Below are 14,212 nucleotides of genomic sequence, written 5' to 3' on the forward strand. Positions count from 1 at the left end.
AGATCTATATGCCAGGTGTTGGTCAGGGCATCAACAGAATCGCTGTCAGTTCCAACCACATATCCCTTTAGGGCTTCTTGGAACCTTTTGGGTTCCATCAGCCTTCGAAGGTGGACCATCCTAATAGGTCCACCACCCCCGGGGGGGGGCAATAGGTAGAAGCCTTGATTCGAGCCTCAACCAGGAAATGATCCATCCATGACAGGGCAGAGATATTAGAGATCTCTGCCCACGGAGTGTCCATGTCCATACTAAAGACGACATCGAGGGTATTACCAGCACAATGCGTGGGCCCTGAAACCAATTGAGACAGGCCCATGGCAGTCATGATAGACATGAACTCCCGAGCCGCACCTGTTGGATTTTGACTGACCTCGAAAGGGATGTTGAGGTCCCCCAGGACAAGAAGCCTCGGGGACTCCAACACCAGTTCCGAGACCAGCTGTGTCAGCTCGGCCAGGGAGTCTGTTAGCACATGGGGTGGTCGGTAGACCAACAGAATCCCCAGACTGTCTCTGGCCTTCAGGGTTAGGTAAATACACTCAATGAAGTCTGTTTTCCGGACAGGGTTCCTGGTTAAGGAAAGGGTGTTCTTATAGATCATGGCAACACCGCCCCCCGCACCTAACCTGATCTGGTCCTTGACTGAGTACCCAGCTGTGAGGGCCTGAGCCCACACTGCCTCACTCTCAGGCCCAAGCCAGGTCTCAGTAATGCACGTCAGGTCACAGTTCTTATCCTGCAGTAGATCGTAGATTATGTAGGTCTTGTTTTTTACAGACCTGGCGTTGCACAGGAGCAGAAACAGGGTTTGTGGTACAGCTGGACTGACCCTCAGATCTCTTTGGTTAGGAGAGTGGATGGAAGGAGAGATAGATATTACTCATCGATCTCGCCTTCCTTTGCATTGTAACTCCACTCTCCTACCGCCATACCTCCCCTTGCCCCGCACTACCTCAATAGGAGCTCCCATTACATTAGCATAAGCATCCACCACATCATCAAGCAGCCCATATCCCATATCCACCCCCATACCCATACACGTCAATGACAACAACACCCCAAAACAAAGGGAGACAGAGAAAAGTGTTATAGCCCAAAGTTTGGCAAATTTTGGGTGTTATGATTCAAAAAATTCTCTTGCCCAGCATGGTAGATGGTCATGTTGACTGAGAGATTCTTGGAGTTACATTTTTAAAAAGAGAATTTGTCAGATCTTTTGTTTTAGGCTGGCATCATGTTTCCAATTATGTGCATGCAAACCCATCAGAAGGACTACACATTTGTAAAGTTAGACACCAATGCATACAACCTCACATGGTCTGCAAATTGAGAGATAACCAATGCAGTTGCCATAATCCTTACACGTTCATCTTGAAATAAGTTCTGACATGTTTTCCCATTCTAGCCTGAACTTTGTGCATGCATGAACACATTTGAGCTTGATATCTTCCCTGAAAAGATTACATCAACATTTGGGGTTTTTTACCTGTGAGAATGATTCAGCGCAAGGTCAGGCTTTCTCATTTTCAAGTAGCAGATTACAAGCTTTGTTTCAATGAAACTGGCAATGCTTGAAATATCTTTTGGAGAGGCTTCAAAGGGTTTCCCTAAAGCTGCACCTTTGCTGCAAAGCTTGCAAGAAAGAAAGAAAGAAAGATTTACATGCTACTGGTTTGATGCAGCACAAATAACAAAATTAAATTATACATCCAGAAAATAACTGGAACAATCATATCATATTTATCATGTCCAAACTATTTTGCTTCCTGTAATTTTCAGCTTGTAATTTACTATGTGTAATTTACTTCATGTAATTTATTACAGTGTGTAATTTACTATTCCAGCATGGCGTAGTGGTTTGAGCATCAGACTATGACTCTGGAGACCAGGGTTCAAATCCCAGGTTACCCATAAAACCCACTGGGAGACCTTGGGCAAGTCACATGCTCTCAGCCTCAGGGGAAGGCAATGACAAACCTCCTCTGAACAAATTTTGCCAAGAAAACCCCATGGTAGGGTTGCCATAAGTTGAAAACAAGGTGAAGGCACACAACAACAACAAAAACAGTTTATTGTAAGCATGTTGGAGATAGCCATCTTTAATGCCTGTACTAAAAGATTGCATGCTACTTGCTAGAAGTTTAGGTGCAGCATGTTTATGGTAATTTTGTTTGTACATTTGTTCACATTCAGGCCCTTATCACACGAGCAAAATTTGAAGTTATCCTAAGGTCAATGTGAAGGTGATGCAGGGACAATCATGGGGTTTCAATCAGGAGCCATCTTAAACACAATCGGGGGTCATTCCAGGGTCATTCCAGGGTTAGGTAAATCCTCTTTTTCCCTGAATTTACCTAACCTTGGAATGACCCTGAAATGACCCCCGATTGTGCTTAAGATGGCTCCTGATTGTGTTTGGCGTTGTGTGATAAACAAACTTGAAACCCCATGATTGCCCCTGCATTGCCTTCACATTGCCTTCACACTGACCCTGGGATAACTTAGTGTGATAAGGGCCTCACTCTCTTCCTGCATGACCTAGCCTTTCTTTGTTCTCTTGGGTCTCATCTTCTTTCACATCTCTCTCTTTCCCTGTCTCTCCTCCATGGAGCATGTGTGATAAGACCTTCTCTTGGTGAGATGCTCACACACTTCTGATACCATGAAGTACTCTATCTTTACTTCCCTTTCCTCAGGAAGATGAACCAGTGTTGATTATGCACAAGTATTTAAAACTACTAATATATACGTTACAAAATAAACTACATTTGATTTTTTCCCCTCTGCTAAATATTGTCTTATTCTTCAATTGACTAGCAGCGTAGTACTAAAACTTTTTACCCTTGGTTAAAAATCTACATATGGACGTCATGCCTTGACATAGTGTATGAATAAGTATATTTTGTTTATTCAGTATGAGTATTTTCATTCACACATTCATATATATTCCTACATTAACTTTTTATAAGGAAATAACATTCAAATTAGAACAGTTTTATTGAAGTAAATTCAATATTCAACTCAATGCATGTGTCATTTTTTACAAATAAAAAGTTTAGGAAGAGGAGGCGGAGGAGGAGGGATCAGGTTCTCCAAGTCTCGCACCCCCTTTGATCAAGTCTTGTACACACCCCTGGAGGTCCTGTCCCGCTGTCTGAGAACCACGGGTCTAGTACATCAGTTTGAGAGATGTAATAGTCTCTGATATTTCCCAGTAAAACTTGCAACCACTGGAAGACAAAGGTGGGGAATGTCTTCCAGGCCAAAAGTGAATTTCAATTTGAGAGAAATTTTCAGAGGAAGGTGGGCTCAAGTATGTGTGTGTGTGTGTGTGTGTGTGTGGGGGGGAAGGACCAATAATACCACCATATTTTAGTTTAAACCTCTTAATTGAAGGTTAACATTTAGCTTTTTTTTTTAATAGTGGGAGGGAACCTGTTTAAAAGCTGGGAAATAACCTAATGATGTTGTAATCATGGGGGTGGGATATGGCCATCTTAGGGAAATAAGAGTGCCTGACTGGGGGTGCATCTGTAGAAATAATGCAGTTTGACATCACTTTAACTGCTCTAACACTATCCTATGGAATCCTGAGATTTGTAATTTTGCAAGATATTTAGTCTTCTTTGCCCAAGAAAGCTGGCACTTCAACAAATGCAAATTTCAGTATTCTGTAGGATGGAGCCATGGCACAATGATTTACATTTAAAATCTTGGAATGGCAACAGGCTACTATCAGTACCGCCTAATGAGTAATGGCCATTATTTTAAAAAAGTAACTCTACCATCCAAAAGTCAGGGATAAAAGTCCAGCCTTGACTACACCACAAAATCCAGAAAACCAAAGAGAAGTTTCTAAAAATTCATATTCTGTTTGTCTCTGTGTCTTTTGTAGAGAAGGTACTTGAGAACCCATTTTGCCTTATACTGTCCGGCTGTGTTCATTGTTTGTCTAGAAAGTGGTGCAGAGTTATGAGGAATGAGAGTGCTATTCATTACTCATTATGAGAGATTTCCATGAGGCATAGTAGAGCACATGAAGGATGAATTGAAAGGTGGTGGGGGAATATCCTGGGACCATTTAGAATCATTTTCTCCCAATGATCATGCTGCGAGTCTGATTTGCATATCCCTTAGTCAGTGAAAAAGGTCAGGACCAAAGAAATAAAAATATGAGAATACCTTTTATGATTTCCCCTCTCGCCTCCCCCCCCCCCCCGCCCAATAATAATAGAAGAGATTCAGATTAGAAAAGGCTGCTTTAATCCATCCATCAAGAAAGCCATGAAGGCACGTAAGTAGAAAAATAATAAAAAGAGGGAGTAATTTCTGTTCTTAATTCTCAGTTAATGGAAGGGAATCATTTGAAAAGTGGTCCAGAGAATGCTTTAAGGATGAAATGGGCTTGTTTTCATATTTCACCTCATATTCTTCTTCCATGGAATTTAATATAGAATAATCACCTTATTACTGCATACTTTAAAAGCATTCTGAAATTCTAATGCGAAGCTAAGATTCTCTTTCCATTTATATGGAGCAGTTTCAAGCAGTGCCAGGAGAAGAAAATAATTTTCTCTAAGCCCCCCCCCCCCATTCGTGATCACAGTGAGGTGGCTGACACTTGGGGATCAGATTGTTTCTCTTCATGAAACAAATATTAGCTCACTAGGAGGTATTAAATCAGGTAAATATATTCAGAGGAAGAGTTAAACTTTCCAGTGTTTCAGCTGACACCCATTGATCCTTCCTTCCTTCATTTTACCAATGCTATTAATGGCTACTAGTCATGGACTGCATCTACACTGCAGAAATAATGCAGTTTGACACCACTTTACCTGCCATGGCTCAGTGCTATGGGATACGTCATTTTGTGAGATATTTATGAGATATTCTTTGTCAGAGAGCTCTGGTGCTAGAACAAAGTTGTACAACTCCCAGGATTCTGTAGGATGGAGCCATGGCAATTAGAGCGGAGTCAAACTGCATTAATGCTTTGGTGTGGCAGCAACCATCATGGCTATATATATATATATATATATATATATATATATCCATTAATAGCTGTATGAAAATGCCATGATATGGAGGATGTGGACATAGAGAGTCCTCCACCCTTCTGCCATAATACAAGAAAACATCTGATGAAGCTGAATGGTGGAATATTCAGGACAGACAAAAGGAGGTACCACTTCATCTATGGTACCACTTCATCTATGGAATTCTCTACCTTAGTATAACGTTTGGGCAGCTTTAAAGAGGAATTACACAAGTTCATGGAAGACACAGTTACCAATGGCTACAAAATATGGCAGCTATATGTGCCGCCCTCAAGATTCGGGGCAGTTTGCAAGGAAACATGAATGAAAGGGTACTGTTGAGTATGTGTCCATCTTACGGACTTCACAAAGGCATTTGGCCAAAACAATAGTCCTTCAGTCTGATCCAGCAGAGATCTTGTCTATCATTTTTAAAAAGAGAGCTAAACTGGGATATATTCATACATTCCAGTCCATTAGGAGAGTTACTAGCAGGTGTCCCATCCCACAGTCTACTGGGTTAAGCTGTATGTATTGGAGAGTGGGTAGCCAGGACACAGTAGGGAATCAGTTGGTGTAGTGCCCACCCTACTGCTCAACAGTCTCCCTTCCTGCCTTGGCTGAATTTGTCTCAGCAGCAGTACTGGAATCTCCCCAGGTTTGTTGTGCTAGGAGACTTCCACATCTATACTGAGGCCACTTTGTCAGGCACAGTAGGACTTCTTCTCTTCCATGTCATCCATGGGCCTGTCTGGGTCATTATTTGTGATCTGGAGGAGCTCTCCATAGTTCTGTTCTAATAGATAGATCACCACCTGTTGGGGTTTAGACTCACTGGGACTTGGTGCCTTAAAATTAAGATGGTCCATCTCAGGAGGTTTATGGTTCTGGACATATTCTTGATAGCTGTTATAGAGTTTCCTGTTGCCTTGGTAGGTGATTCTGTAAGCCCTGGCTGATCTCTGGAATAAGGAAATAGGGTGGCAGACATGATCACCTAAATGGGAGGGAGTGAAAAGACAGGCCCAACGCCATCGGGCCTATCCTTAAGAAGTAGAGCCCTCCTTCCAGTCATAGTATCATAGAATCATAGAATCATAGAGTTGGAAGAGACCGCACGGGCCATCCAGTCCAACCCCCTGCCATGCAGGAAATCACAATCAAAGCATCCCCAGCAGATGGCAATCTAGCCTCCGCTTAAAGACCTCCAAGGAAGGAGACTCCACTACACTCCAAGGGAGTGTGTTCCATTGTCGAACAGTCCTTACTGTCAGGAAGTTCTTCCTAATGTTGAGGTGGAATTTCTTTTCCTGTAGCTTGCATCCATTGTTCCGGGTCCTGTTCTCTGGAGCAGCAGAAAACAAGCTTGCTCCCTCCTCAATATGACATCCTTTCAAATATTTAAACAGGGCTATCATATCACCTCTTAACCTTCTCTTCTCCAGGCTAAACATCCCCAGCTCCCTGAGTCGTTCCTCATAGGGCAAGGTTTCCAGACCTTTCACCATTTTAGTCGCCCTCCTCTGGACACGCTCCAGTTTCTCAATGTCCTTTTTGAATTGTGGTGCCCAGAACTAGACATAATATTCCAGGTGGGGCCTGACCAGAGCAGAATACAGTGGCACTATTACTTCTCTTGATCTAGACACTATACTTTTATTAATGCAGCCTAAAATTGCATTGGCCTTTTTAGTTGCCGCATCGCACTGTTGACTCATGTTCAACTTGTGGTGTACTTGGACTCCCAGATCCCTTTCACATGTAGTTTCATTCAGCCAGGTGTCCCCCATCCTATATCTGTGCGTTTCATTTTTCGGCCCTAAGTGCAGTACCTTACACTTCTCTGTGTTGAATTTCTTTTTGTTAGCTTTGGCCCAGCTTTCTAGTCTATTCAGGTCATTTTGAATGTTGATCCTGTCCTCTGGAGTATTAGCTATTCTTCCTAATTTGGTGTCATCTGCAAATTTGATAAGTATGCTCCCAATTCTGTCACCCAGGTCATTGATAAAGATGTTGAATAACACTGGGCCCAGGACAGAGTCCTATGGGACCCCACTGGTCACTTCCCTCCAGGAGGAAAAAGAGCCATTGTTGAGCACCCTTTGGGTTTGGCCGGTCAACCAATTACAGATCCATGTAACAGTTCCTTTGTCTAGCCCACATTTTACCAGCTTGTTTGCAAGAATGTCATGGGAAACCTTGTCAAAGGCCTTACTGAAATCAAGATATACTATATCCACAGCATTCCCTTCATCTACCAAGCTGGTAATTTTATCAAAGAAAGAGATCAGATTTGTCTGGCATGACTTGTTTCTCTGAAACCCATGTTGACATTTTGTGATTATGGCATTGCCTTCTAGATGTCCACAGACTCTCTGTTTAATGATCTGCTCCAGAATCTTTCCTGGTATTGATGTCAGACTAACTGGACGATAATTGTTGGGATCCTCTTTTTTTCCCTTTTTGAAGATGGGGACAACGTCTGCCCTCCGCCAGTCTGCTGGGATTTCTCCTGTTTTCCAGGAGTTTTCAAAGATTATTGCCAATGGCTCCGATATTACATTTGCCAGTTCTTTTAATACCCTTGGATGGAGTTCATCTGGTCCCGGAGACTTAAATTCATTTAGATTAATAAGGTGTTCCTCTACTATCTCTTTACTTATTCTGTGCTGAAATTCCCCTATTCTATCCTCTGCTCCATTATCCTCAGGTTGAGCTCCCTTTTCCTTTTCTGAGAAGACTGAGGCAAAGAAGGTGTTGAGTAATTCTGCCTTTTCTCTGTCCCCTGTTAGCATTTTGTCATATTCTCCACGCAGTGGCCCTACCGTTTCCTTCTTCTTCCTTCTGTTGTGGACATATCCAAAAAAACCCTTTTTATTCTTCTTAACCTCTCTAGCAAGCCTGAGTTCATTCTGCGCTTTAGCTTTTCTGACTTTACCCCTACAAATGCCTGCTATTTCTTTGAATTCCTTTTTTGTGATTCCCCCCCTTTTTCCATTTCTTGTACATGTTCTGTTTCAAACTTAACTCGGTTGAAAGTTCCTTAGTCATACATCTGCCTTGGTCCAGGCCTCAGAGGGAGAGAAGAACTGCTGGACCGGATCCCCTTCCCCACCACCATTCCCTTCTCCTTTGTGTCGTGTCTTTATAGATTGTAAGCCTGAGGGCAGGGAGCCATCTAATTAAAAATAATAATTGTAAGCCATTCTGATAGCCTTTAGGGCTGAAGGGCGGGGTATAAATACCATAATAAAAATAAATGTCCTCTCCCACAAAGTGGAGCCAAGGAAACCTCACAGTTTACTAGGGAGCTGGTGGCAATAAAATGAATAGGATGGAGACTGGAGCCCTGCCAGCAGAAAACTCAGAGTCGGTCCAACCAAAGACAGACTAGAGCCCTTTGGAAAGCCTGTGATGTTTTTAAGCTGTATTTTGTTTTAACTTGTAAGCTGAATGGAAAACCACCAATGAAAACCAGATGCTGCAAGTTATATTTCAGAAGAAGGAACTGGCAAAACCTCTTTTGAGCATTCCTTGCCCTTTCTTTGTCTAATTCATGGGGTTGCCATAAGTCAACAGGCAATCTGAAGACACATATGCACTAGTTGCCTTGAATCCTGTGCTGAGAGAAAAGTGGGATATAAATTAAAGAAATAAAGAAATAAATAATAAACAGAGATAGTGGTTTCTCAGCATATTACATATATTCATAAACAGCATATAACATATATCAATATATGGGTTTTTATCACAGCTGCACATGTAACAAAAGAATTTGCCACAGAAAAGTTTCCTAGTTTAATGAAACTAACTTTGGGGAAATCAGAATATATTGCTTTGATACAGAAGGACTAACTGGTCAGATGCTTGATAGACCTGCATCATTTTACACTGCACTTTGAAGTTTTATGGTCATTATTACAGTTTGCATTTTTCTGATCGAACTCCAGACCATAAATAAATAAATAAGAATAAGAACCTCCTCAAGAATACAAAAGATGGCATAATGAGGTGGATCACTGTTGTTATCATCCCCATTCTACAACATTCTACAACAAGGCAGAGAGGAAAGGTCTTGCTTGTGGCCACATAATGTGTTTATGGATTTTGTGTGCCCACCTTGAAAAGGTTCCAGTGTGAGGGTAACCTAGCAACAAACATAAAAGCAGAGCTTCAGAGAAGCTAAAAAAGAATTGCCCAGAAAGGAAGTGAGTCTTTTCCACCTCACTCCACTCTATTGCATTTTGCCAATAGCCAATATGTACGTTGTAAGGATTTATGGATTTTGTTAGGACCCCCACAACACTATCTTTCCATGGTGGTAGCATTGCATGCTCATGTGAGGCAAGAGACTAAAATGATGGCAGTTTAGGGTAGCATTTCCCATGTGAGACAGGTTTTTGCTGAGAAGCCAGACTAAACATGCCAAGCAGTTACTGGGCAGCAGCAGCAGCAGCAGTTGGTGGGTGAGTGACACTGACAGAGGATTTCTCAGAGACCATGGCAGTGGCACCATAGCTAACACTTGTTCATACTGTGCAGAAGGAGGCACAATAAATTTCTTTCAAATATCTTTTACCATGAAAACCCTATGGGAGACAATCTAAAATGAAACAAGACATAGTGCAGGAAGATGAGACTCCCAAGTCAGGTGGCAATCAAAGAGCTACTGGGGTAGAACAGAGGACAATTCTGAGTAGAGTTGTGGCTAATGACACAACCAGACTGAAGCCAAAAGGACATTCAGCTGTTGACATGCTCAGAGGTGAAAGAAAGTCTGAAGCTGTACAAGACATATAGGAACATGGAATGTGAGGAGCTTGAATCAGGGAAAGCTAGACATAGTAAAACAAGAAATGGAAATGTATAAACATTGCAGTACTTCGGGGGAGTAGCTAAAATAGATCAGGAATGGGACATTTTGAGTCAGATAATTAGATAAATTAGCTAACAGTTGTAAACCGCTTAGACACTGCTTAGGTGGTATGAAGTGGTATATAAATGAAGCATGTTTGTTTGATAGTGTTTTACTCAGGAAATGAAAATTTAGGAAGAAATACAGTGGAATTAATAGTAAGAAAAGATGAAGGAAAAGCAGTAAAATGTAGTCATAATCTGAGGAACACAATACATAACCAAGTATGAATAAAAAGCCAATAGAAACAGTACACTGAAGAATAGTATAAGAGATATGAAAGAATTATAGATTCATTCAAGAAAGAAGTATTTGAAGATGAATCTACAGTTTTGGAGAGTTAAATGGAAGCTGCACTCCATGTACTTGGGATAAATAAATCACCAGGAACAGATTGCATACCAATAGAGCTGCTTCAGTCTACCGAGACAGCATCTACTCTAGTTCTGACTAAACTCTGTCAACAAATATGGAAAAGGGCAGAATGGTCCATAGACTGAAAATGCTCAATATAGATTCCAATGACAGATGCTGGAACTGGGTTCAGGAAAGGAAGAGGGGCTAGTGATCATATTGCAAACATACACTGGATAATGGAACATACCAAAGTATTTCTGAAGAAAATCAACTCTATAGATTATAGCAAATCCTTTGTGTGGCTCTTGAAAAACATTGGTTCACTCTTTAAGAAATAGGTGTGCCACAACATTTGATTGTCCTAATGCAAAACCTGTACTCAACCTATAGAAAGAAAACCAACTCATTCAAAATGTGGTGCTGGATAAGAGTTCTATGGATACAGTGGACTGCTAAAAAGACAAATAAATGGCTCCCTAGAAGCCAGGATGACTAAAGTGAGTCTGTTGTTCTTTGGACATATCATGAGAAGATATGACTCTTGGCAAGGTAGAAGGCTGTGGGAAAAGATAGATAGATTCAAACAAGGAAGCCATGGTCCTGAATCTACAAGACCTGAGCACGACTGTGACTTGAAGGTCTTTTATTCATAGGATCACTTTAAGTCAAAGTTGACTTGATAACTGTCAACAACAAGAAAGGACTTCTGAAGTGATTCAACTGAAATTTTACAGATTTTATTTTTTGTTTGGAAATCTGGAATGGAGATTTTTAAAAAATGGGTATGAATAATTTGAGTTTTGATTTCTAAAACTACAGAGCATCAAGCATGTTAATATTGCAGTTTGTAGTTGTTCTGTTTTAACATCACTTGACCCTATCATAATGTTTTCTTGGTGAGATTTATTCAGAAGAGGTTTTCCATTGTCCGAAAACTCAGGGTGATCAGTAGTTTGATTGTAGGACAAGAACTCTAGAAGACTAAGTTTCAAATCTCTGCTCAGCCATGAAAACCCATTGGGTGATCTTGAGAAATATGCTTTCTCAGCTAAAGAGGAATGCAATGCTGTAGTCCTTCTAACTGAAACTGCAGCTCTCCACATGTCTGGTGTGGTCATGAATTACAAATGCAGGAGAGAGTGGAAAATCGTTTTTTTGCAAAGCTAATAAGAGGAAAGAAGACTGAAAGGTGACATGTTTGCACTGTTTAAATATTTACAGGGCTGTCCCAAATAGCAGGGTGCAGATTTGTTGTCTGCTGCCCATGAGGGCCGAACCATGTATAATGGTTTGAAGTTACAAGATGGTAGAGTTTGATTGAACCTTAGAAGGAGCTTCTTGATGGTTCCAGAATGAAGCCAATTGCCTAGGGAGGTGATGGTTCTCTTTCTCTGGATGTCTTCAAAAAGAATCTGGAGAGCTGTCTGCTGGGGATGCTCCAGCTTGAGATCTTGCACTGAGCGGGAGGCCCATAGTCCTCTTCCAACTCTATGATTATATGATTTCATAACTGTGGCAAACATATCCTAGTCTTTTGATATTATGAACATTACCATAAAAGCTCCATTTTCACTGCAATCATTCTTGTCAATGAAAATGGAATTATACCTGTTTGTATCACACCTCTTTGGAAACACACAAAGACTACTGCTACTATTGCACTCTCTTCCTGACTCCCCTGTAACACTGCATTCCCTGTCCTCTGCCCTATCCAGCATGACTTTCATTTTTATTTTTAATTACTTTAACTTTTTCACACAATTCCAGAGCCCTGCTTTCTCTAAAAAAAAGAAATATATATATAAAAAAGGCCGCCAGCTTGTTTGGAAATAGTGAGGGTGAGGGGGAGTGGAGGAAACACTGATACCATGTGACTGCCAATTGTTAGGAAGGATCGAATTCGGGGAATTTTAATTAGCTCAAATATTGCCGAGAGGTGGCCCTAACAATACCATGTGCCAGGATCGTGTCCCAAAGTGTATACCAGAGGTCGCCAGTACATCCCAAGAGAAAGAGACTCTGATACCGATTAGGTGCAAGTAATCTAATAACATTTATTAAAACACAAGTGAAACCACTCAGCCAAAGGGGACACACACACACACACACACACACATTCAATGCTACAGCAGGGAAGGGGTAAGTTCAGGAGATAGGTTGAGAAGGAGAGGCACCAGTAGTATATACTACCTTAGAAGTCTTCTCCGGGAAGTACAGATGAAGCTTGGATGGACAGTGGATCACGGCCGCAGGAGCGGAAAGAAGGCCGCAAAGGCTTGAGATTCAGGTTCGTTTTGGTGACAGTGAGAGCTCAGTGTAGCTCAGTGATTTCAGCAGAGCTTAATGCTCAAAGAACCCAGGCTCAGAAAACCCAAGGAGGGTCTGAAAACTCAGGGTTTATATAGTGCGAAACGTATCTCGAGGCTATGGGAATCTGCTAGACAAAGGTGTTGATTGCTTGGGTTTTGTTAAGCCAAGAGCAAGCAATGTGTTACACAATGCACTCAGGTCTGGACATAATTCAGAAGGGCATCCGACTTGATTACTAAGTCATTCAGCTGATCACTGGTCCATTAAGTGAGAAGCCAAGTCCATTGTCTTATTTGGGCAGCAGAGGCGATTCTGGTTTGGCGACTCCCAAAACTTCCTATGGAATTTTCCAATTTTAGCTTTTTCTCTAGGGCTCTGCCTGTGCAGGGTGAGCTGCCTACGTGACCTCTCCGCTTTTAGGATAATGGCAGGTTTTCTATGGGGTCAGTCGGGGGTCATAGCACAGACCGCATGTACCCAAAATTTTATATAAATCCAAACTTGGTAACACAATATCGCTACTGCATCTGTAGTGACATTCTGCACCTGGGGACTAGTGCGGTTGTGAGCTCACTGATGGTTCCCCCCCCCCCCTGAAAAGTGACATCTTCACCCCCCCTGGGGGGGAAAACAGCAGCGGGGGGTAAAACATGTTGTAAGAAATAAACACCCCAAACCCCCCCCCCCCCCCGGATCAAATAATGGTTTAAAAGCCACATGTAGTAATCTTCTTAAATAGATGGAAATTAAGCATTTCTAGAATTTGTAAAGTTTCCTCTTTTCTTGGACTATAGCTCCCAGAATCCCCCAGTTAGAGAATTCTGATAGTAGTGAGGCCCCCAAAGCAGCTTTTCCAAGCTCTCAGTATTTCTGTGCAATTAAATGCTTATGCCTCTCCCCTTAAAAGCTTCCTGCATGATAAGCTTGCGAAAGAAACAACAAAAAAAGGTTACTTCAGTCATCCTTTTATATTCAGAAATGGCAAACGAGGACAGCCACATCTCTGCATTTTACCCATGATGTTCCATTAACTAAAAATACCACAGATTTGAAGATACTATCACAGAAAGAGGACAAATGACCCCAAGCCAAAATGTTTTCCTTTACTTCAAACTCTGTCCCTGTTTGCAATATGGGGATAACCATAGCAAGAACAATAATATAATACTGGCTGGCTTTCTGTCAGCACCTATTCAAGACATTTTGCTGCCAGAGATGGAGAAGAAATCAGTGTTACTCAACAAGCTCAGTTCACATTGCATAGCATCCAGAACCAACCTACAATATTTTTTGTTTTGATACATGACCTACTACTCAAGTTGCACAAGCATTCCCCCATGCCTGACAGTAAAAACCCAGTAACAATAAACACCTAACAGTTGTTTGACTTGTTGTTAACTAAAATATGAGGCTCTTAAGGGGGCACCCACAATTGTATTTAATAGGGGAGCTGTGGTTTTATTTATAACTGCAACAGGGAAATCAAGTTTCACACAAGGCGCACACGCATGCACACACATGTGCACTCGTGTGCGCGCACACACACACACACACACACACACACACACACACAAACGAACTAGTGATAAAG

At 41.6% G+C, this 14,212-nt stretch overlaps 1 protein-coding gene across 1 annotated transcript in view; it reads right to left on the minus strand.

The window, feature by feature from the left end:
- Positions 1-14,212, minus strand: part of LOC121925989 (spermatogenesis-associated protein 16-like) — a 184,882-nt gene that overhangs the window by 118,403 nt on the left and 52,267 nt on the right. The window contains exon 3 of the mRNA XM_042458545.1: positions 1,490-1,635. Within this exon, the coding sequence (XP_042314479.1) occupies positions 1,490-1,635 (146 nt within the window). The remainder of the gene's footprint in view (positions 1-1,489; positions 1,636-14,212) is intronic.

The sequence above is a fragment of the Sceloporus undulatus genome, chromosome 3 (assembly GCF_019175285.1).
Source record: "Sceloporus undulatus isolate JIND9_A2432 ecotype Alabama chromosome 3, SceUnd_v1.1, whole genome shotgun sequence".
NCBI lineage: Eukaryota > Metazoa > Chordata > Lepidosauria > Squamata > Phrynosomatidae > Sceloporus > Sceloporus undulatus.